The sequence below is a fragment of the Bos indicus genome, chromosome 29 (genome assembly GCF_029378745.1).
Source record: "Bos indicus isolate NIAB-ARS_2022 breed Sahiwal x Tharparkar chromosome 29, NIAB-ARS_B.indTharparkar_mat_pri_1.0, whole genome shotgun sequence".
NCBI classification, from domain to species: domain Eukaryota; kingdom Metazoa; phylum Chordata; class Mammalia; order Artiodactyla; family Bovidae; genus Bos; species Bos indicus.
Window position 1 is genome coordinate 49418329 of NC_091788.1, and position 22765 is coordinate 49441093.

At 49.3% G+C, this 22765-nt stretch overlaps 2 protein-coding genes across 3 annotated transcripts in view; one reads left to right on the top strand and one right to left on the bottom strand.

Moving 5' to 3' along the window:
* The window catches only part of KCNQ1 (potassium voltage-gated channel subfamily Q member 1), a 381156-nt gene that overhangs the window by 152295 nt on the left and 206096 nt on the right, over nucleotides 1-22765 (bottom strand). The window lies entirely within an intron of this gene.
* Nucleotides 1-22765, top strand: part of LOC139180554 (uncharacterized) — an 84571-nt gene that overhangs the window by 3600 nt on the left and 58206 nt on the right. Inside the window, exon 2 of the mRNA XM_070782402.1 lies at nucleotides 1-22765. This exon is cut by the window's right edge and continues 58206 nt beyond it. Coding sequence (XP_070638503.1) covers nucleotides 1-47 — 47 coding nt within the window. The 3' untranslated portion in view covers nucleotides 48-22765.

Consider the following 22765-nt stretch of genomic DNA (forward strand, 5'->3'; position numbering starts at 1 on the left):
TTGGAGCTTTTGAGGAACTTGACAAACATATTCTAAAGTGTATGTGAAAGAAAAAGATCTACAAACACCAAGTGAACTTTGGAAAAGGAGAACAGAGAAGGCCTTGTACCAGCAGATCCTGGGGCATATTCCAAGCCTCAGTAATTGGAATGGTGGGAGACAGAGGCCCAGAAGAAACTTCAAAGGCAGCCCTGCATCTAAAGGGAGGTGGCATGAAATAGAGGTGGCACCACAGACTATTGAGAAGATGGTATTGGGAAAGTTAGCCCTAAATGGAGAAATATAAGTGTGGATTCCTATGTGATCCCCTGGAAAAACAGGCTCCACAGGCACTTAAAGATTTACAACTAAAAAGTACTTGACATTTGTGTAGTAGGAGGAAACTATGAAGAATTTCATGGCGCAGGGTGGCCTTGGGATCTTATTCAGGACCCGGAAAGCACAAACCTCAAGACTAAAATTTATGAACTTGAATACATGCTAATTATCTGTTAAATAAATCCATCATGGCAAAGGTCAAAACTATTTTCATAATAGTGTCTTCCCTTTTTTCGCTCTTACTTGCATTACTCTGCTCAGGTTATAGATGACATATTACAAGATATTTGAGACAAATATAATTGATGAGGAGACAATGGCTAAAATACACCAAAAGTCTCACAAATCAATAAGAAAAAGACAAAAAGCCCCAAAGAAAAGTGGGCAAAATATATTAGTTGACTTTTTGCAGGAGGGTTAACAACTATGTGAAAAGACGCTCAAGCTTATCAATAATCAGATAAAGGCAAACAAAAGCAATAGATATTCATTTGAGAAGAATTAGAAAGTAGGATAATGCCAGTGTTGGCAGAAATGCAGGAAACAAGCCTCCTGTGTGTTGCAGGTGGGAATAGAGACAGGCACAGGCATTCTGGAGAGCCATCCAGCACTTCTTCCTTAAATAAAATATTCAATACCTGCAACCTAGCAGTTTCCCTCCCGGGTAAACAGTGAGAGCAGTTCTCACCAGAACAAGGGGCTGTGTGTGTGCATACTCTGTGCAGCCTGGCCTGTGGGGGTGGGGAGTTGGAACCTGGCGCTGTGGCTACTAGGAAGGACTGGATGTACACCTCACAAAATGGAGACGTGTGCACACGTGACACTGAGGGACACAAATGCCGAACAGAACAAGGGCCTCAATATACAGTTCTGTATTTAAATCACAATTACGCACCATCCAGACATGCAAGAAGACACTACATGCATCACCAGGGCACGTGCGCACAGTGATAAATAAATTACCCTGGAGCAGCTGTTTACAGTGGAAGGAGAGGAGGACAGAGAACAGCTTTAAATAGAAAATCAAAAAGAACACAGGGATGCCTCCCACAGACCGTTATGGGGTGACAGTGTTTCATGAATTTAGGGCTGTGAATAATCCCATGTCCTATGCAGTAGAGTCCCCAAAGCCAAGAACAAACGAATGAATGTGTGTCCTATACCTCCTCTACCAGGCATCCTCAGTAGCTTCTATTTTCAGGAAATTAAATTCAAATTCCATGAGGCTTTACAAGATCTGCCCTGCCTACTGTCTTTCTCCCTCTCTGAGCTCCCATCACACCAGCCTTCTACCTATTTCTCCAACCAGCCAAGTGCCTCAGGGCCTTTGCACCAGCTACTTCTGCCTGGCTCCTTCTTCCCTATGATCTTCCCATTACAGTTTCTTCTCCTTGAGGTATCACCTGAAATGCTGCTTGTCAAAGAGACCTCTGCCATTTTAGTTGGCCCCTCCAGGCACTTGCTAGGTGACCACTACATTTCAAGCTTCTGTAGGCATAGACTACGCCACAGTATTTTCTGTCCTTAGGCATCTACTTATTTGTTGCCTGCTGGTCTCCTCCACCGGAAGGGAGGCCCCATGAGAGCGTGTCTGTCTTTTCTACAGGGTCTGCACACGGCGGGGTACGTCATGCATTTCTGTTGAATGGCTTCATTGATTTGTTGAATGAAGGAAGAGGCCAGGCCAGGAAAGTGTGCATCCATTTTCAGAACGCAGTGAGAAAGTACACAGCATGTCAGAATCTCAGCCCCACAGACCAAGGGTTTCTTAACTGCCATACTGGTGACATTTGGGGCCAGATCATTCTTTCTGGTAGGGGGGCTGACCTTTGTCCTTTGGCTATCATAGGATGTTTAGCAGCTTGCCTGGCCTCTACATCCAATAGATACCAGCAGCACCTCCACACTTGTAATTGTCAAAAATGTCTCCAAACATTGCCATATATCCCCTGGGGGGCACCCTAGGTGAGTCCTGCTGTGTGAGACTAGCTCTGGGGGCCGGGCTGATCTCTGATCTGGCCCTTTAAATGAAGCAAGCCCTGACCTACATCCTGCCATATCCATCATACACAGTTCACCCTCTCCTGAGACCCTGACCCAGGCTCGGCCAATTGGAGAACGCCCTTCCCTGGCTAACCGTGTAATTCTAGGTTGGCAGGTGCCTCCATCCCAAGGCTGTGGGCTGCCACCTGGGGCTTTAGTTGGAACTGTCTTTAAGCTGCAGTCCCTAAGCCATTTCTAGCATAGGCACCTGTGACTTGTTTAAATTAGAGGTGACCTAGGTAGAGGCTGAATGGCCCTCTCACCTTTTCCAGTTAGCACAGACTGATGAGTGATTAGCTCTTGATAGACAGCAGACCCAGAAGATTTGCAATAAGCCCTGTGAGGAGGAGGCATCTGAGGGGGCTTCAGAGCAGGCCTGGTATTGGTGGGGCAAGGGGGCGGGACTGGCCCCCAGCACTGTCCTTCCTTCTCGAGCCATTGCTGTGTTCCTCCCTGCTGGCAGGCCCTACAGAATTGGGTCACTGATGGGCACCTGGATGAACCAAAGTTCTGATCAGATCAGGATGGTACAAGAATCCCAGAACTGGAGTTTGTACCTGCTCCCCAGCCGCTCCATCTGGGGAACTAAAGCCTTATCCTGGGAGCCTTTCCTTGGGCTGGGCGAGGCCCTTGTTTGCAATTTAAATGTGGCCTCCTTTATGGAAGAATCTTTGCTGCTTCGAAAAGCTTTGGGCTAGGACTCACCCTCCCCAGCAGCCAGGCTTTAGCCTGGAGAAGAAACTGATCTAATAGCCTTTTCTCCTGCTAATTGTAGCAATTAGTGTTATAGAATGAGGACTCCCCGGGGGGCCAGTGCCCTGCACACAAGCCTATCCCCAGCTCAGGCCCACGCCCAACTCCTCAGGCCATTGCCCAGACCGAGGGGGCCCCTACCAAGGCTCTGGCTGGGCTTCAGGGTAGAGATGGGGGTGGGAGAGAGGGCCAGGGCCATTGGGTGCCCAGGCCAGCTGTGGTAAGTGTGCACCAGAGCAGTTCAGTCCAGAGGCCACATAGGTGACCCTGGGCTGTGAATAGGGCCCGATGGGAGCAGAGAGCCAGATTGTGTCTGCCTGAGTGTATGTCCAGGAGGGCAGAGGTGAGGAATAGCTGATGGTGTGACAGGAAGTAGTCTTGGGGCAAATTACTTTTATAGAGTGGGGAGCCATTTCCCAGTGTGGCCCACTTGCTCCCTCCAACAAGGGAGCCCCTCTTCCTTCATTCCGCTTGCTTACGGAGCCTGTTTCTGCTGTGCTGTTCTGGGACATTGTAGCAGGCCCCCGCAGAGCCCGCCTGCACTCCAGGCCATATACAGCAAGTGTTCTGCCGCCTACACAGCACTTGCCCAGGCAGTAGATTCTGTCTGAGAGTCAGGGCAGCCATCATTGCCATTTTATAGATTGAGTCATTGAAAAGATCTTTGTTGAAAACTCACCAGGCAGTCAGAATTCGATAGGAACAGGAACTGAGCAGCCCCTGTGCTCATGGGGCTTGTGGTCCAGTGGGCAGAGAAGCTGCCCACTGTGTGCATTTGTGTTTTACAGCATCCCGAGGGGAGTGCTCTGAGGGTGGGAACACACAGGGGTTTCATGACAGGGGCCACCTGGAACAGGGTCTGTACCAGGAATTAGTCTGGGGTTCTAAAAGTTCCCTTGGGGAAATGGGGGCGGAGCAGCTGGACAAGAGCTGAAGGCAAAGGGCCCCCTGGTGGAGGGAGCCCGTGAGCCAGAAGGTCCAAAAGAGGCCAGACATGGGAAACAAGCGAAGAGGAGGGAGCTGTAGGTGGAGGCTGAGCCAGCTAGGCCACCCTGCTGCTGACTTTGGCCTTGTTCTAAGAGTGCTGAGAGCCACTGAAAGGTTCCACATAGAGAGTGGCCCACTGGGATTCTCATTCTGAAATGATCCCCCTCCTCTGAGTGGAGAAGGTACTGGAAGGGGACAGAGGCCCTGCAATGCTAGAGACTGTGGCCTGCCTGGGCAGGGGTGAAGGGAGCAGAGAGAAGCAGAACTCTTCCAAAGATCTCAGGGTGAAAACACTCTGGCCTGGTGTTGGACTGACTTGGGCAGCTAGGAAGGGGAAGTGCTGGGAATGATTCTGGGGTTTCTGGCTTTCATGGCAAGGGTGGATGGTAGGGATCTTTGTGGGAGCAAACAGTGTCTTGGTGCTGTGAAGTGTGGAAAGACAGAGATTGTGGAAAGACACTGTGGGGCTGGTGACTGGAATGTAGGTCTGAAGCGCGAGGGCCAAACTGAAGACACGTTTTGGAATCAGGGACCCACAGACAGTGCTGGAAGCTGCAGGTGCTGCTCAAGGAAGTGTTTTGGAGAGCAAAGGGAAGCCAGTCCTGAGGAGCTCAGGTGTTAACCACCAGGCCAGAAGGGAGAGCCTATAAAGAAGATTGAGGATAGAACCACAGTGGTGCAGGAAAGCCAAGAGACCAGGAAGAGGGGAAGGTCACCTGCCCAGGGACTGTGTCCCCTGCAGAGCCCAGACTGAAATCAGAGTTCCTGGTCCTCTGACCCTTGGCAGTGGATGGCCACTGGCCTAAAAATGGCCCTGCTGGGATGCACCTCCAGCCAGTGTGGCTCTCTGCTGGCTGCCTTTCCCCAGGACAGACAAGGAGAAACCCCCTTCCCCAAAGGCCTTCCTCCTGTCTCATTTCACTCCTGGAATTGTGGGAATAAAGAGCCTTTCCCTGCAGCACGTGCGGGAAGAAGCTGGGTTGACTCCTGCAGGGAGGCCTCGTCCTTGCTGAGCTATTTCATAACCTCAGAAGGGTGGAAAATCCCCCCAATCTTAACGCAAAGCCAGCAAGCTGAAAAATGGCCTTGAATAGGCTGAGATGAGAAAACAAAGAGGCTGTCAACATCAGAGTCTTGGAGGGGGCAGGGGGCTTCAGCAGACCCCACGCAGACAGCAGTTTCTCGGCTTTAATGCCCAGCCTCAGAGACCCAGCTAGGGACAAGCCTTCGGGGCGGGGGGAGGCGGGGGTGGCCATGGCCCTTCAGCTCAGCCTTCCTGATTAACAGTTCAAACAACCTTCAAAGGCTTAAAAGGGGTTAACTGCAGGGCCTCCAACTCCTCCGCTTGCTAATTTTTAAACGCAGCTGAGCAGAGTTCTGAGTGCCCCTCCCGAAAGGCCCTTAGAGGGACTCTGCGCAGCCCCCGCCCCCTGGTGTCGCCAGGAATCTGTGTACATCTAGAACAAAGGCTCCCATTCCCTCCCTCGTCCAGCTTGTTCTGATGCCTAAGACCAGACTTCACCCCAAAGCCTCTGCCCTGCATCCAAGCCTGGACTTGAACATGTGGCCATGACTCCCAAATGAACCTTTGAGATTAGCTTAAAGGAGCTGAGACCTACACCCAGGTGAAACCTGGATGGGAGTAGTGACTTGGACCCCTGTGTCCCCAGAGACTAGTTCCCAGCAGTGGGAAAGCAGCAGCCTGGGATTCAGGGCCATAGGGAGAGTGCTCCCACAGCCTGAGGTCCACAGTCTCCCCTGACACCCCTGCCAGGCTGAACCCCCCTGCAGGCTATAGCAATGGGATGGAAGCTGATCAGAAATTCTCGCGGATGCTCCTCACACCCGTCTACCCTCACACACACTAACTCATGCACTAAAACACATGCCTGCTTTGCCTGGGACCTACTCCTTGACAAGGCCTGGGGTTCTGTCCCCTCTTCATGTTGCCTCTTGCCCAGCCCCTGGCCCCTGTGGCACCTTCTTCATGATGGAAGCCAAGATCCTGCCAGGCCCAGGGGCTGTTCCCAAGGTCCTAGGGCCTGGCTTCTGCTCTCACATTGCCTCATTCATAGCCTCCTAGTACAGGCACATGTCACCCGAAGACCAGTCACGCCTGCAGCACCAGCCCTCTGTAACTGTGAAGTGCCTTAACTTCGTTGTCGACTGCATTTAATCTCAGAACAACCGCACAGGGAGGGAGGTCCGTGCGGATGCAGCAAAAACCATCTTGGCCACACGGAGTGATTTTCTTGAGACCACTGGGCACTGACACAGCAGGATTTCTGAGGAGACCAGCCTTCCCCAAGCTCTCCTGGCTGGGGAGGGCATAGGCCTTTGCCAGGCTCCCTGTCCTGATCTTGGGGGAGAGAGGGGCACTTTCAAACATTTCTCGCTGGAGAACCAGGCTGAGAGAGGGGAGGGGAGTGGCAGGGCCAGCCTTTAGACTCAGGGGCCTCCTCAGCCTGTCCTCAGGCAAAGACCTCCCAGGCAATCGAGTCCCTAGGCCCGCTGAGGCCTGCCACTGCTATCGTTGTTGGGGAGGTGGCCTCGGAGCCCAAGAGGCCTTCCCTGCACATGTGTGGGTGCGAGCCCAGAGAGATGCCCAGGGCCCCAGCTAGGCACCTGGGAGGGCCAAGTGCCACCCTGATGAGGCATTGCTTCCCTTCCTGCATGGGCTACTCAGAACCAAATGTCACCCCTCACCTGGCTTCCCCATGGGACTGTGCCCACCCCAGTGCATGGGGATGCCATCTCCTGCAGCTGCTTCCCTGACCCTGGCTGCCTCGGCCGGCTGCTCATGCCACTGCCCCTGCCGCCCCTGCTGCCAAGGCTGCAGGCCACTTCCTGGCTTCTTGTGCTCCTTAAATGTCTGGATATCTGAGAATTCAGAAGGTACCCATGCTAACCAATTTCTGAGTCATTTATTGATTCATCATTCGTTCTGTCCCTCTTGTGCAGGCCCACTGCTGGGACATGGGGGCCATCAGATGGGGGCGCCCCTCTGTGAGCTCCTGGGCTGGCAGACAGTACAAAGGAGCAGATCACGAGCTCCAAGGTGGAGCCTGCTGGCCCCACACTGGTTATGGTCAGGTTGGGTGGTCAGGGAGGATGGTTCTCCAGCACCTTCTACCCCTTGGGCTCTCTCTGAGGACATCAGTGCCTGGGGGGTGGGCAGAGCAGAGGGCAGGGGTGTCTGAGGGCCTGTGTCCTTGGCTGCCCCTCCCTCGCTCTCCCCATCCCAAGGCAAGTCTTCCTCTAAGACCCACCTAAGGCCCTTTCTTCCCAAGGCTGCCAGAAAGGTCCCTTGCTGTTAGGGGGGATCCCAGGAATGGCATTGAGTCCCAGGGTCGGGTGGGAGATTATCTCTGCAGGGGCTGATAGGAATGTCCCCTAAGGGCTGACTTCAAAGCCACTCTGCCTACCCCTGTGCATCAAAGTCAACAAGCTGAATTGTTTGAACATTAAAAGGGGTGGGGAGAGTCACCTCTCCAGCCACCTGCATCTCCACAGTGTTGCCCTCAGGATCTCAAAGCCCTTTCTGCACAGGCTGGTGGGGGCCAGACCCCCGGACTCCCAGGCAGATGAGCCACTACTACAGGGAGGGCGAACTGCCCTTCAGGCTTCTGCTGAAGGTCCGCATGCCTCCAGGGTTCCCATCTGGGCCCTGCCCCTGCCATTTTCTCAGGTTCTTCTAGAGAGTTGACCTGCTCCCCAACCTACAGCTGGAAGGAGCAGAGAGCAGGGCCCCCTCCCCTCCCCAGCTTGCCTCAAGACCTTGCTGCATGAACTTCGGCCTACCCGCTGCCCTGGGGCACCTCTCCAGGGTGGCTGGGCCTGGTGGGCTCTTGGGGACCTTAGAATGTGTAGGTGTGACCTGCCAGGACAGCACAGCATTGTCACACAAAACAGCTCCAGGCCACTCAATTTAGATGCCAGTTCTAGTACAGATGAGGTACGTGTCATTGAGCAGGTCACCTAATCTCTCTTTGCCTCATTTTCCTTATCTGTGAACCAGAATTAAAACTAGCAGGTACCTTCTGGGGTTATTGGGCTGGTTAAAAGGCTGCCTCCTCCCCAGTGTTCAGGAGAGCACCTGCCTTGTTAGCAGGGAGCATGCAGAACGGTGGCACTAGGGCCAGCAGGCCTGGCTCTGTGAGCTCTGCCCTCCGCCCAGAGCTGGTGATTTGCTGAGGGCACACACACAGACTGGGGCCTGGTGCTGCGTGGAGGCCTGGCAAATGGCAGCAACTACTGAAGTCTTTTGGGACGTTCCCCAGACGTGAGAGGAAGGCCCCGAGGAGGCCATTCGAGTGGCGGTGCCTGGATTGTCCAGAGGCCTCAGTTCCCCTGTCTAGACAGAGACTCATCATAGCATCTCACTCCCTGATCAGACAGCCCAGGAGGGTGAGTGGGCGTGTTTTTGGTGGTCTCAGGGCACCCCTTCCTTCCCTCTTTCCCAGGAACTCTCTGCCCAGGCTGGGGTTTTTCCACCTGGCCTCATTCCCCACCCCCTAGGTCCCCCGCCTGACCCCAGCATCCCCAGGCCCCAGAAGCATGGCTGCTCGTTGCAGCCCAGTGAGCATGTGTGCTCAAGCCCAGAGGGGCACTGACCCCTCCCTCACACGGGGACATCAAAGGGAAGCAGGAAGCAGCGAGCGGCTGACCCCTGGCGGGTGGGGAAAGTGCAGGGTCACAGCTCAGCCGGGGCCCAACGGCTGGGGATTTTCCATCCCACCAGGATTTCCGCAGGACACCCCAACTACAGCCCGAGAGACTCCTTGGGAACCAGGGTCTGGACTGGAAGCCCCTGTCCTCAGTCTCTCTGTGACTTGCTGGCTGCTGGCCCAGACACGTCAGAACTCTGTACCCTGGGCTCTGGGACCTGGCTGGGGAGGGAAGGCCACAGACTGAGCAGAGGGCCTGAGAAGAATGGAGAAGGGAACCTGCCGCTCCCCGGCTAGTCATCCCTCCTTGATTGGGGTCAGGGGGTCAAGGCCACTGAGTAGGCTGTGTCAGAGGGTGGACCATACAAACAGTCCCGAGTCCCAGGTTCCCAGGAAGCCCTCTGGAATACTCTGCAGCAGCCCCAGTGCAGGCAGGGGCGCTGTGTGGACCACTGGGCTCACGGGTGTGTATCTGCTGACCAAAGCCTTCTGCACAGTGTAGCGCTGAGGGCAGCTGTGGGCAGGCTGGGCTCTCCCAGCCTCAACCCGAGGCCATGAGGCCTGGGAATCCGGTACCCTCGACAGTCACTGTACTTGGTGAACAGTCTCTCCACTGCAGTTTGTGGGCTATGATCCACTTGATACACCCTGATAAGGGCATCTGTGTCACTCCCTGGCACCCTGTCCCCAGCTGAGACTACCATGTCTTCACCCCAAGTTATTGCTCCTGCCTCAGCAAGCCAGCCCTGGCCCTGTCCTTGCCTTCATTCACCAGAAGGATGAACCAGGCATGCCACGGGTCACGAGGACCCTCATGGACCTGGGTTGGCCTCTAGGCTGGTGACTGGACTGATATACGCCAGGGACCTCTGGCTGGAGAAACTGCCCCTGAGTCCTTTGTTTGTCCTGTGGGAGTGGGCAGAGGAGTGCTTGCGCCAGAGGAGCTGCGGTTCTGTGGTTGGAGGCCAGCGGTCCCGGGCTGAAGACGGGGCTGAGTAGGACACCCCAGTCTTGAACAAGGGTTTGCCATCTGAGTGGGGACCCACATTTAGTCCAGCAGCCACAGTCTATACAGCCCAGAGCTCGGCCTAGGAGCAGGCGTGTCCGTGTGCAAAGTGCTGGCAGCCAGGCTCAAGATCCAATTACAGCAGCTGTCTCACAGGAACGTGCTGCCCAGGGCTGGGAGCTGTTGTTCCGGGGCTGCGAGGAGACTCAGTGCTGGGCCAGGTGGGGTGTCCATTGCTGGGAATTGTTTCAAAATAATCACAGAAACTTGGCAGGCAGGGACTCTGCACGTGAGGGGCCCAGTCTCCTTATGGGACCCATGTCCTGCTGATGAGTGTGCTCCTCCCCTGGCCAGGCACAGTGTGCTGTGGTCTGGGGCCTGGCTTCCCAGCCCAGTGACATTATCGGGAGAGGCATGTCTGCTCCCTGCATCACAGGGCCTTAGAGTCAGACAGCGAGACTGGAGCTGGTTATCGGGGGGCTGGATGGGCAGGCACAGCTGTGTTCTCAGGAAAGCATAGAAAACCCCAAAAGTGAGGGAGCGAGATGGGGCAAAGGATGATTTACCATTGACATAGGCTTGCTAGAGGTGGGCCCAGCACACTTCTCTACTCTCCCATCCCCTGGGTGGGTGAGAGTCAGAGGGGCCTAGGGCAGACCCCACCATGATTCTCACTAGAGTGAGGCACAGAGTATGCAGGCTGGTGGCGAGTGGGCCAGGACTGGTGCAGGCTTGTCCATAAAGAGGACGTTTGGCTTAGCCCAAGTGATGGTGTGCTCATTCACGTAGAGCCAGACATCCTGCAGTGTGAAGTCAAGTGGGCCTTAGGAAGCATCACTACGAACAAAGCTAGTGGAGGTGACGGAATTCCAGTTAAGCTATTTAAAATCCTAAAAGATGATACTGTTAAAGTACTGCACTCAATATGCCAGCAAATTTGGAAAATTCAGCAGTGGCCTCAGGACTGGCAAAGGTCAGTTTTCATTCCAATCCCTAAGAAGGACATTGCCAAAGAATGTTCAAACTACTGCACAATTGCACTCATTTTGCAAACTATAGCAAGGTAATGCTCAAAATCCTTCAAGCTAGGCTTCAACAGTAGGTGAACCAAGAACTTCCAGATGTAGAAGCTGGATTTAGAAAAGGCAGATGAACCAGAGATCAAATTGCCAACATCCTCTGGATCATAGAAAAAGCAGGAGAATTCCAGAAAAACACTTACTAGTTCTAAAATTGACTGCATGAAAGCCTTTGGCTATGTGGATCACAACAAACTGGAAAATTCTTAACAAGATGGGAATACCAAACCACCTTACTTGCCTCCTGAGAAACCTGTATGCAGGTCAAGAAGCAACACTTAGAACTGGACATGGAACAATGGAATGGTTCAAAATTGGGAAAGGAGTACAACAAGTCTGTATATTGTCACCCTGCTTATTTAACTTATATGCAGAGTACATCATGAGAAATACCAGGCTGGATGAAGCTCAAGCTGGAGTCAAGATTACTAGGAGAAATATCAGTAACCTCAGATATGCAGATGACACCACCTTAGTGGCAGAAAGTGAAGAGGAACTAAAGAGCCTCTTGATGAAGGTGAAAGAAGAGAGTAAAAAAGCTGACTTAAAACTCAACATTCAAAAAACTAAGATCATGGTACCCAGTCCCATCACTTCATGGCAAATAGATGGTGAAACAATGGAAACAGTGACAGACTTTATTTTCTTGGGCTCCAAAATTACTATGGATGGTGACTGCAGCCCTGAAATTAAAAGATGCTTTGCTCCTTGGAAGTAAAGCTATAACAAACCTAGATAGCATATTAAAAAGCAGAGACATCACTTTTCTGACAAAAGATCCATATAGTCAAAGCTATGGTTTTTCCAGTAGTCATGTACGGATGTGAGAGTTGGACCATAAAGAAGGCTGAGTGCCAAAGAATTGATGCTTTCGAACTGTGGTGCTGGAGAAGACTCTTGAGAGTCCCTTGGACAGCATGGAGATCAAACTAGTCAATCCTAGCAGAAATCAACCCTGAATATTCATTAGAAGCACTGATGTTGAAGCTGAAGCTCTAGTACTTTGGCCACCGAATGCAAAGAGCCAACTCACTGGAAAAGACCCTGATTCTGGGAAAGATTGAGGGCAAGAGGAGAAGGGTACGACAGAGGATGAGATGGTTGAATGGCATAATCAACTCAATGGACATGAGTTTGAGTAAACTCTGAGAGATAGTGAAGGTCAGGGAAGCCTGGTGTGCTGCAGTCCATGGAGTCAAAAAGAGTTGGACGCAACTAAGCGACTAAACAACAATAAGGTGATGGCCCAACCCCCGGTGAGTCGGGAGATGACTAGAAGTATCCTGGCCCACCCTGCCTGGGAGTCCTATTCCAAAGGAAGGCCAGCTGAAACCACAAGCACCATTGTGCAGATGGCATCATAGCACCAGCGGGCAGGGACCTGCTTCCATAAGCCCCAGACCCAAAAGCCCAAAGCCTATGTGAGGCCTTTGGAATTGTAGTGCCTAGGCAGAGGTTGTGGGGGCCTGTGGCCTCTACTGCCTGCATGGGCTCATCCTCCCACCCCACACGGAATGACACCAACCCACCTTGCAGCTGCCAGGCTCAATATCTGTATGGCTCCTGCCACTGCACAGTGGGGCCAGGGTCCCATGCCTCAGTGTGAGCAGCCCTCTGGTGTAAGGCATGCTGTGTCTTGGGTGTGATGTGTCAGGGCATGCATGCTGTGGGATTTGAGGACTGAAGACATGCTCTTGCGAGCTGCGCTGGCTGTCACACGTAGGGGAACATTCTGTCCAGATGGGGACCCTCTCCAAGGCAACCCCTTCCCTGTCTGTTCAGGCCTGACCATTAGACCCTCTGTATCCACTGGACTCCATACCCCTACCTCCAGTTTTCTGTACTTCTCACAGTTCTCACAGGTTGTCCCAGGAGGCATATACGTCAAATCCAGGAAATATGAGTGAGGCAGGGCTGGAAATTGTAAATGCAGAGCAGCAGAACTTGGAGATGGAAGCCATTTCACTTCTTAGTCACCTGCTGCACATGCAGGACACCAGCACACACCTAGTGTGTTTGGTGTGTAAGGAACACAGTCCTGCTTTCTGTTACAGACAGACTCTCTGCAAAGCTTCACCTGTATCTCAGACTACTCTCTGAAGGCTGGTCCAGGGCTTGCCCTGTGGGGGAGACTCCTAGCCATGCCTGTGGCTGGAGAAGTCTGCTTGGGAGGGTGGGAAGCTTGCCTCACTTTCTAGTAAGCAGGCTGAGCTGAGGGGCTCCTCCCAGGTCCCTCCACCAAAACAAGCTCTCAGCTGGCCACCAGCTTCCAGCCAGGCCAGTGAGCCTGCTCTTCTAGGAAAGCTTGACCTGAACTCTGGTGCAATAGACAAGGGACATTCTTCTCTGCCAAGAACTCACTTCAGAGGCACCGAGAAAGCAGATCTGTTGCTTTTCCAACCCCTGACTATGGCAAAGGAGGGAGAGAAGGGATGTCACCTAGAAAGTTCTGGAACACAGTCTGTTTACCACATGAGTATGTTTTCCATTGAAAGAGAATGCTGCTGGGTCACTGAGGAATCAGTGGGGACTGAGCCCATATGACCTCCTGGAGCTTATGTGGTGCCGGCAGCAGGCCTTGGACCTTCACACACACACCTCGGCCACCGAGGAGATGCCACAGGGATACCAATGTGGCAGGTCCCTCCAGCCACATTGGCTTCCCTTTTGTTAAGGTACTTAATCCAATCACGGAAGGTACCGGGCACAGTCATTAACAGACAGCTGCCTGTCTGCTGTCAGAGCTCTTACCAAAACTCCCACAGACACTTCTCTTCCTAAGCTCTGTGGGGTGCCCCGTTCTCAGGAGAAAAGTCCTCTTGAGAGCCAGTGTGAAAGGGTTCCCAAGTTGCTGTACCAGTTAATGAGTTATTTGCTCTAAACAATATCTTGATAAAGGGGAAGGATGAAGTTAGCTGCTGTTGACTAAGGAGAGACAGCGTTGCCAGGGAAATGCTTCTAAATGGAAAGAAACAAAAGACAGTCATTAGGTTTTGTGCGACTAGGGAAAGCATCGTGGAGAGTGTACCTCTGACCATCTTTTGTGTATATGATTCGAAAGAGAGAGGCAGCAGTGAGTGTGGGGCCCGGGAGAGGAATCTTAACAAAGCTCGTGGAGGCCACTGTTTAGGGGCACAGAACAGGGTGGTCGTCCTGGGAGCCCAGGTCATCCAGGCTGCCCCGGAGCTCAAGCCAGGAGGGAGCGAGGAGGGCCTGAGGCCCAGGCTGGGCTGTAGACCTTCCAACCTGGGAGTCCTGAGATGAAGAACCAGGGGGGCTGCTGGAAGCAAAGACGGAGCAGGTTGGATAAAGTTGTGTCTGAACTGAGCTGGCATTTTAGGGCAGCTTTCCTGGCCTCAGTCAGTATATAGGGGCTTTTACTTTTTTAAGTCTTGCTCTGTGTTATAAATCTCTGCTTCTCCTCAGCAGTTCGAAATGTTTACTCTGAACTAAGCCCTGCGTTTTAACACGAGTCATGTTTTAATAGGAAAACCATCTTTGATGGAATCAAATGCAATTCCTACTTTTTCCCCACCAGCCAGAGGCCTAGGACCTGCCTTTGCAGGCAGTAGTGACAGGCAGAGTGGCTTCACGCTTGGCACAGCAACCTGGCCTCCATGTGACTGGTCTTTCAAACCACTGCCCATACTCAGGTGGGCAGGCTGCAGAAGGCCAGGCCCTTCACTCCATGCCTCACGTCCAGCTCCATCACCTGCAGTCTAAGAGCCCTCGTTTGGAGCCTTTCACCGGGAACTTGCCCCATTGTTAATGCCGGCCCATTCCCATGCCTCTGGAGCTGGTGAGAATTATTATTCTGGGAACAAGAAGATCTAAAGGCCCTTGGTTCTCAGGTTAACAGGAGACTTGCCATTAGGAACGGGGAGTAGACTTCCTTCCTGGGGAGGGCAGAACTGGGGCAACCAAGCAAGGAAAGCGTGTGAACATGGCCTGGTGGCGGAGAGACTCCTGAGCTCAGCATGCATGGCCTTGAGTTCCTCACCAGGTACCACTGTTTTCTACGTGGGAACATCTGCCATCCCCAGGCCTTGATCTCTTGATCTGTGAAGACTGAAATTGTCTATATACAAGACCCTGGAGGACATTAAACTGACTGCATTTGAGTTCCCTGCATTTCTAAAACAGCAGCAGAAGGGAGTGGGCTCCAGGGGGGGTGGATTCTGTGATTAGCTCTGGACTTTAACTGCCATGGACTCTGTGAGTGGGGACTTGAGCCCTGGAGGAAGAGCAAGGGAAGGCGCTCCAGAAGGAGCACAGAGGCCTCGTTGCTGCTTGGAGACTCACTGCAGGCCGGGCAGGTCTTTTGAGGAAGATGGACCACAGCCAGGGTCCTTCACCTGACAGCCCTGGGTGCAAACCCCTCCTTGCTTATTCATTCACTTGCTTATTCGTCAAACATTCACAGAGCAGCCATGATGGGCCCTATGCGGATTAAGCATTGAAGATAATGAGGAACAAAAAGACGTACTTGTACCTTCCCCAGCCTTGGGATCGAAGGAGACGGCTTGTAACCCTTCACCACAGACAAACACCCGGTTATCCATTAAGGACAGGAGGGGAGATGGGCTCTCTGTGGTCCAATCTGAGGCTTAGCAGTTGGCCACTCTGAGAGAGGGACATGAGTCAGCCCCAGCCTGGGGAAGGGCAGAAGGTCAGGAGAGAGAGCTTGACTTGTTTAAAATGATACCAAGGGAGGGTGGGAGGAGCCACAGTGGCTTCACCAGATCCACTGCTCAGGGTCAACACTAGCTTTGTGACCCTGGGCCTGACTTAACCTCTCAAGCCTCAGGTTGATTATATATAAAACAAGAGCGATAATATTCTTATGTCAAAAGCTGTCTAATGTGAGGATTAGTGAAATGTTTATAAAGCATTGAGCACATGGCCTGGCTAAGGGCAAGTACTGTTACTGTTTTAGGGATATTCTTTAGTCCAAAGATGTGTGCAGGGTTAGCAGACTTTGTCCTCACTGGAATGGTAGTGCTGGGCCTCCTTCGAAACGCAGTGCCCAGGGTGTGTTGATGACGAGACCAGCATCTCTGAGAGAGCAGGGTGGCCCCTCTCTGGCTCCTCCTGGTCCCCCGGGGCTTGCACAGAGCCTAGTGAGCCTGCTTGAACCTTCTGCCTAGAAGAGTGGACACACAGGGCAAGGAGGCATCCTTTCCTCCACCTGCCTACAGGGCACCGCACTGAGCCTCACAGGTTCCTTCAGCTCTTGTGCCTAGACCCCACACACATCAACCCTGGGGGAGCCCATCGGAGCTTCAGATTGGAACTGCTCTTTGTCCGTCTTAGCTCTGGGTGTGTATATGGAAGGGGGTGATGGTGGTAGGCACAGCTCCAGAGAAGTGAAAGGCTTCATGGGCTAGCCCAGCCAAACCCCATTTCCCCTCAAGGGAGCCTGAGGCCATGGTCAGCTTAGCCTACCCTCCCCCAGAGCTCTCGCAAAGATTCCCATTCTTTGTTTGCATTCACCCCAGCCCTAAGAGCGCGCCTGTACATGGGGGTGAGCAGGGAGCTTCAAGGTGACTGGGAGTCACAGAGAGATACAGAGACAAGAGAGAGAGAACTGGGTGGGCTGGTGAGAAGACAGGAAGATAATGGGAGAAAGTGAGGCCTTCTCTAGGGGGAGCATTGAAGACAGGAATGTTTTCTTCCCACCGCCCACAGGACGGCCCCAGGGCTCCCAGGCCCCTCCTTGGGGGCTCCCTGAATGCTTGCATCTGTCCCCTTGGGAACAAACTTGCTTCCTTCTGTCCCACTCTCTATCATACATGAACGATGTAAAAAGCACTCCCCACCCCCACCCCGAATCCTGGTAGCGTTCAGAAATAGAATGGTTGTACAAGAATTCTTTCACAAGGAGGAAATCCTGCCATTTGTGACAACATGGATGAATGTGGAGGACAGTGAAATAAGCCAGACACAGAAGGACAAATACTGTATGATACCACTTATATGAAGAATCTAAAATAGTCAGAGAAGCAGAGAGTTGAATGGTGGTTGCAAGGGGCAGGGGGGAGGCAGCTTAGAGGAATTTGTCAGAGGGCACAGAGTTTCAGCTCTGCAGGATGAATGAGTCCTGGAGCGCGACTGCTCAGCACAGGGCCTGTAGTCAACAGAGCTGCATTGTGTGCTTCCAGATTTGGTAAGAGGGGAGGTCTCGTGGTAGTGTCCCTAGGAAATAATATACATGATATGAAGGGCGTAAGGAAACTTTGGGAGGTGATGCGTATGTTTATGACCTAGATTGTGGTGATGGTCTCATAGGTATATACTTACTTCCAAATTTGTCACATTGTGTATATTAATTACATACAGATTGTGTATGTCAATCATACCTCAGTAAAGTGGTTAAGAAAAAGAAAATTAAGAGCAAATAAAACAATTTTTTTTCACAAGAGCTTTTTTTTTCTTTTAGAATATGTATTTTAAAATAATCACATTCTTACTGAAATCTTCCAAAGTCTCTTTCTGGAGCCAAAATTCCACTGATCTGACAGTTGGCATAATGAAAAAACACATACTGATTTCATCTATGATAGTCAGTGCAGAAAAAGGGAAACAATAACCAGGGTCCATCAGCTTTAAAAATATAAACCTAAAATAGGGTCATGCCAGGAAGGCAAAGATACATTCAACAACCTGGATGAATCTTCAGGGAACTGTGTCGAGTGAAAAGAGCCAGTTTCAGAAGGCCCTGAGTGCACTGGTTCCATTTTTAGACCCTTCTTGTCGTGACAACATTAAAGCAGCGCAGAACTGAGTAGTGCTTGTCAGGGCCTAGGGACGAAGCGGAATGGGAGAGGAGGGGTGTGGCTCTCAGAGGGCTGCACGAGGGCAGCAAGCTCCCCCGCACCGGCCTGTGTCCTGGCAGTGATCATGTCCCAGTTCCCAAAATGCTACCACTGGAGCTAAGGCTACATGGACCCTATTATAATTTCTCACAGCTAGCTGCATGTAAATCTACAATGATCTCAAAATGAAAAGTTCAGTTGAAAAAAATAATGATCACCAAATTTAAAATCAGTAGACTTCCCTGGTGGCTCAGATGGTAAAGTGTCTGTCTACAATGTGGGCGACCTGGGTTTGATCCCTGGGTTGGGAAGATCCGCTGGAGAAGGAAATGGCAAGCCACTCCAGTACTATTGCCTGGAAAATCCCATGGTAGGCTACAGTCCATGGGGTGGCAAAGAGTCGGACACGACTGAGCGACTTCACTTTCACTTGTCTGAAAATACCCAATGATGAATTTCAAACTGCACAAAATGTATATGAACAAAGGGCTAAAAAATACTGAGACACATTACAACTGATTTGAACATATGGATAAATCTCTCTTTTTGGCTAGGAAGTAAAAAAATATTTGTAAGAAAAGATAATTCTAGGTTAATCTAAACTGATTGTAGTTTCAGTAGAAATTACCAGCAGAATATGGATGGCCACACACATTGTTTTTTAAATCATGCAAGCTGATTCTAAAATTTATGTGAAAAAAATGAGCATGTAATGTAAGTCCTATACAATTCTTGAAAGCACCTGCTCCAGGAAAGCACCAGATTTTAAAGATTACCCATTGTCCTAAGTAGTCTAATGAGAATGCAACTACACTTTTTTCTGAAGGTGATTTTACTCATTCGAACTCCCCTCTCCATTGACCTTGTCAAGCACTTACTGTGATAAAGATGAACTGAATGACTCATCGTGAGGTAGGGCATGCATTTAACTAACGCTATATAGCCTTACATATGTCAACACCATACTGTGTGCTTCACATTAGTCATTCATTTAATCTTCGCAGTAACCCTCTGTGGAAGGCACTCTTTCTTATTATCCCCATGTTATAAATGGGAAGACGAAACTGAGGTTAAATGACCCACCCAAGGTCCAGCAGGTAGGAACCGGTGCATCTGCTGTGCTGTGGCTCTAGAATCTGCTCTTAGGCACTACTTTTTGTTTACAGGGCAGTAAAGGAGAGCACCCAAGCCAGGAGGGCAGGGGATAGGGGCCATGTTCCTCTGGGCCAGTTTCACATGGGTGAGGCTAGAAAAACCACATTGGTACAGGTGACCTAGGTTAGATAAGGAAACTGAGTCACTGTTGTCCAGGTCATGATGTGAAACCATTTTGACCTGCACTGGTTATAACATCACTCCAACTATAACAGTTTATCATGCCCATTGTTCTCCTTGGCCTGGGGAAGGGAGGGACTGGCTACACCTTACAGATTTTTCTTATTGCCATTCTTTTCCTGTTCGAATTAGGCTTATTTACTTTTTTGAGTTACTGAATTCAGTTTTCATAAGATGCCCTGAAACTGTGATCATACATGAGTATGAAATGGCCCCCTACCCACTACTGACCCTACATGGGTCAGAGCCATGACCTCTGGGCATCCACTGTCTGGATTCGGCTGTGTGAGCCTGGAAGAAACAAGTGCTCCTGTTCCCTTACCTTATTAGTTGTCAATGCAAGGACTCAGTTATAAACACTCCAGGCTTCCTGTCCAACTCAAGAGCCAATCCTGTGTCTAGAGTGATTTGGTCTGAGGCCATGCCATGGATTCCGTGGTTGACTGTACTGTGTGAAATGTGGCTTCCTCTTTTGAGTTAGAGAGATGAGGGAAACTCTGTTGTACTCATAAGTATATCATAAAGTTTGAAAGTCAAATAACTGAGTCTGGCCCATCATCAGGCCCATCAGCAATCCATAAGACAGTCTAGAAATGGATACACATTAAATGAGAGTTTGAAATATGATAAAGATGACAATTTAAGTCAGTAGAAGATGATGCATCCAGATACTGTTGGGATAACTAGTTAGACACATAGAAAATAAATTGAATTTAATAACTCCTTATATAAAAATAGAGCACAATTTAAATGTAAAAAGTGAAAGCTGCCCACTCTCACCACTTTTATTCAACATAGTTTTGGAAGTCCTCACCACAGCAATCAGAGAAGAAGAAGAAATCCAAATTGGAAAAGAAGTCAAACTGTCACTGTTTGCAGATAACATGATGCTACATACAGAAAACCCTAAAGATGCTTCCAGAAGATGAACTGGAACTCGTCAACGAATTCAGCAAAGTTACTGAATACAAACTTAATATACAGAAATCTGTTGCATTTCCTTACATTAACAATGAAATATCAGAAACAGAAATGAAAGAAACAGCCCCATTTACTGTCACATCCCTAAGAAAAAAATACTTAGGGATAAATCTAGCTAAAAAGGCAAAAGACCTTTACTCCAAAATCTATAAGATGCTGATGAAAGAAATTGAAGATGACCACAAACAGATGGAAAGATATACTGTGTTCTTGGATTGGAAGAATCAATATTGTTAAAAATGACTGTACTACCCAAGGAAATTTACAGATTCAGTGCAATCCCTACGACATTTTTCACAAAATGAGAACAAAAAATTTTTAAATTTGTATGGAAACATAAATGATCCTGAATAGACAAAACACTCTTGAGAAAGAATTACGGGGCTGGAGGGATCAGCTACCCTGGCTTTAGATTATACTACAAAGCTGCAGTAATCAAAACAGTGGTACTGGCACAAAAATAGACATAGAGATCAGTGGGGCAGGATAGAAGACTCAGAAACCCATGCACTTACGGAAAGTTAATCTATGACAAAGGAGGCAAGAATATGTAATGAAATAAAGATAGTCTCTTAACTTGTGCTGGGAAAACTAGACAGCTGTGTGTAAGTAAAATTAGAACATTCTTTAATACCATATAAAACTCAAAGTGAATTAAAGACCTAAATGTAAGACTATAAAACTCCTAGAGGAAAATACAATAAACAACAGAGGGGCTTCCCTGGAGGCTCAGCTGGTAAAGAACTCACCTGCCAGTGCAGGAGACACAAGAGATACAGGTTTGATCCTTGGTTTGGGAAGGTCTCCTGGAAAAGGAAATGGGAACCTACTCCAGTATTCTTGTATGGAAAATTCCATGGATAGGGGAGCCTGGTGGGCTACAGTCCATGGGATTGCAAAGAGTTGGACATGACTGAGTGCACATACAGAGGAAAATATAGGTAAAGCACTCTTTGATATAAATAACAGCAATATTTCTTTTTGGATCTGTTTGCTAGGGTAATGGAAATAAAAACAAAAGTGAACAAGTGGGATTTAATTAAACTTAAAAGGTTTTGCATAACAAAGGAAATCATAAACAAAATGAAAAGACAAGTGTGGACTAGGAGAAAGTATTTGTAAATGATGCTACCAACGAGGGGTTAATTTCCAAAATATTCAACAGCTCATACAGTTTTATATATATATATTTATATATATATATATATATATATATATATATATATATATAAATACCAAACCCCATCAAAAATTGGGCAGAAGACCTAGATAGACATTTCTCTGTAGAATACACACAGATGGCCAACTGACACATGAAAAGATGCTCGCTGTCACTAATTATTAGAGAAATGCAAATCAAAACTAGAGTGAGGTATCACCTCACACCAGTTGGAATGGTAATCATTTAAAAGTCTATAAATAATAAATGGGGGTGTGGAGAAAAAAGGCCCCTTCTACACTGTTGGTAGGAATGTCAATTTGTGCAGCCTCTATGAAGAACAGTATGGAAGTTAAAAAACTTAGTTTACTTAAAAACTTTAGTTTACTTAAAAAACTAAAAATAGAGCTACCATACATTCCTGCAGCCCTACTCCTAGGCATGTATCTGGACGAAATGCTAATTCAAAAAGATACATGCATCCCAGTGTTCACAGCAGCATTATTTACAATAGCCAGGAGATGGAAGCAACCTAAATGCCCATTGACAGGTGAATGGATAAAAAAATGTGTGTGTGTCCATGTGTATGTATACACACACACACACACACACAAATATGTACATATACAATGGAATATTACTCAGCCATAAAAAATAACAAAATAATGCCATTTGCAGCAACATGGATGGACCTAGAGATTATCATATTAAGTAAAGTAAGTCAGGACTGGAAAAGGTCAGTTTTCATTCCAATCCCAAAGAAAGGCAATGCCAAAGAATGTTACTACCGCACAATTGTACTCATCTCACACGCTAGTAAAGTAATGCTCAAAATTCTCCAAGCCAGGCTTCAGCGATACATGAACCATGAACTTCCAAATGTTCAAGCTGGTTTTAGAAAAGGCACAGGAACCAGAGATCAAATTGCCAACATCCGCTGGATCATCGAAAAAGCAAGATAGTTCCAGAAAAACATCTATTTCTGCTTTATTGACTATGCCAAAGCCTTTGACTGTGTGGATCACAATAAACTGTGGAAAATTCTGAAAGAGATGGGCATATGAGACCACCTGACCTGCCTCTTCAGAAACCTACATGCAGGTCAGGAAGCAACAGTTAGAACTGGACATGGAACAACAGACTGGTTCCAAATAGGAAAAGGAGTACGCCAAGGCTGTATATTGTCACCCTGCTTATTTAACTTACATGCAGAATACATCATGAGAAATGCTGGGCTGGAAGAAGCACAAGCTGGAATCAAGATTGCCAGGAGAAATATCAATAACCTCAGATATGCAGATGACACCACCTTTATGGCAGAAAGTGAAGAGGAACTCAAAAGCCTCTTGATGAAAGTGAAAGAGGAGAGTGAAAAAGTTGGCTTAAAGTTCAACATTCAGAAAACTAAGATCATGGCATCTGGTCCCATCACTTCATGGGAAATAGATGGGGAAACAGTGGAAACAGTGTCAGACTTTATTTTTCTGGGCTCCAAAATCACTGCAGATGGTGACTGCAGCCATGAAATTAAAAGACGCTTACTCCTTGGAAGGAAAGTTATGACCAACCTAGATAGCATATTGAAAAGCAGAGACATTACTTTGCCAACAAAGGTCTGTCTA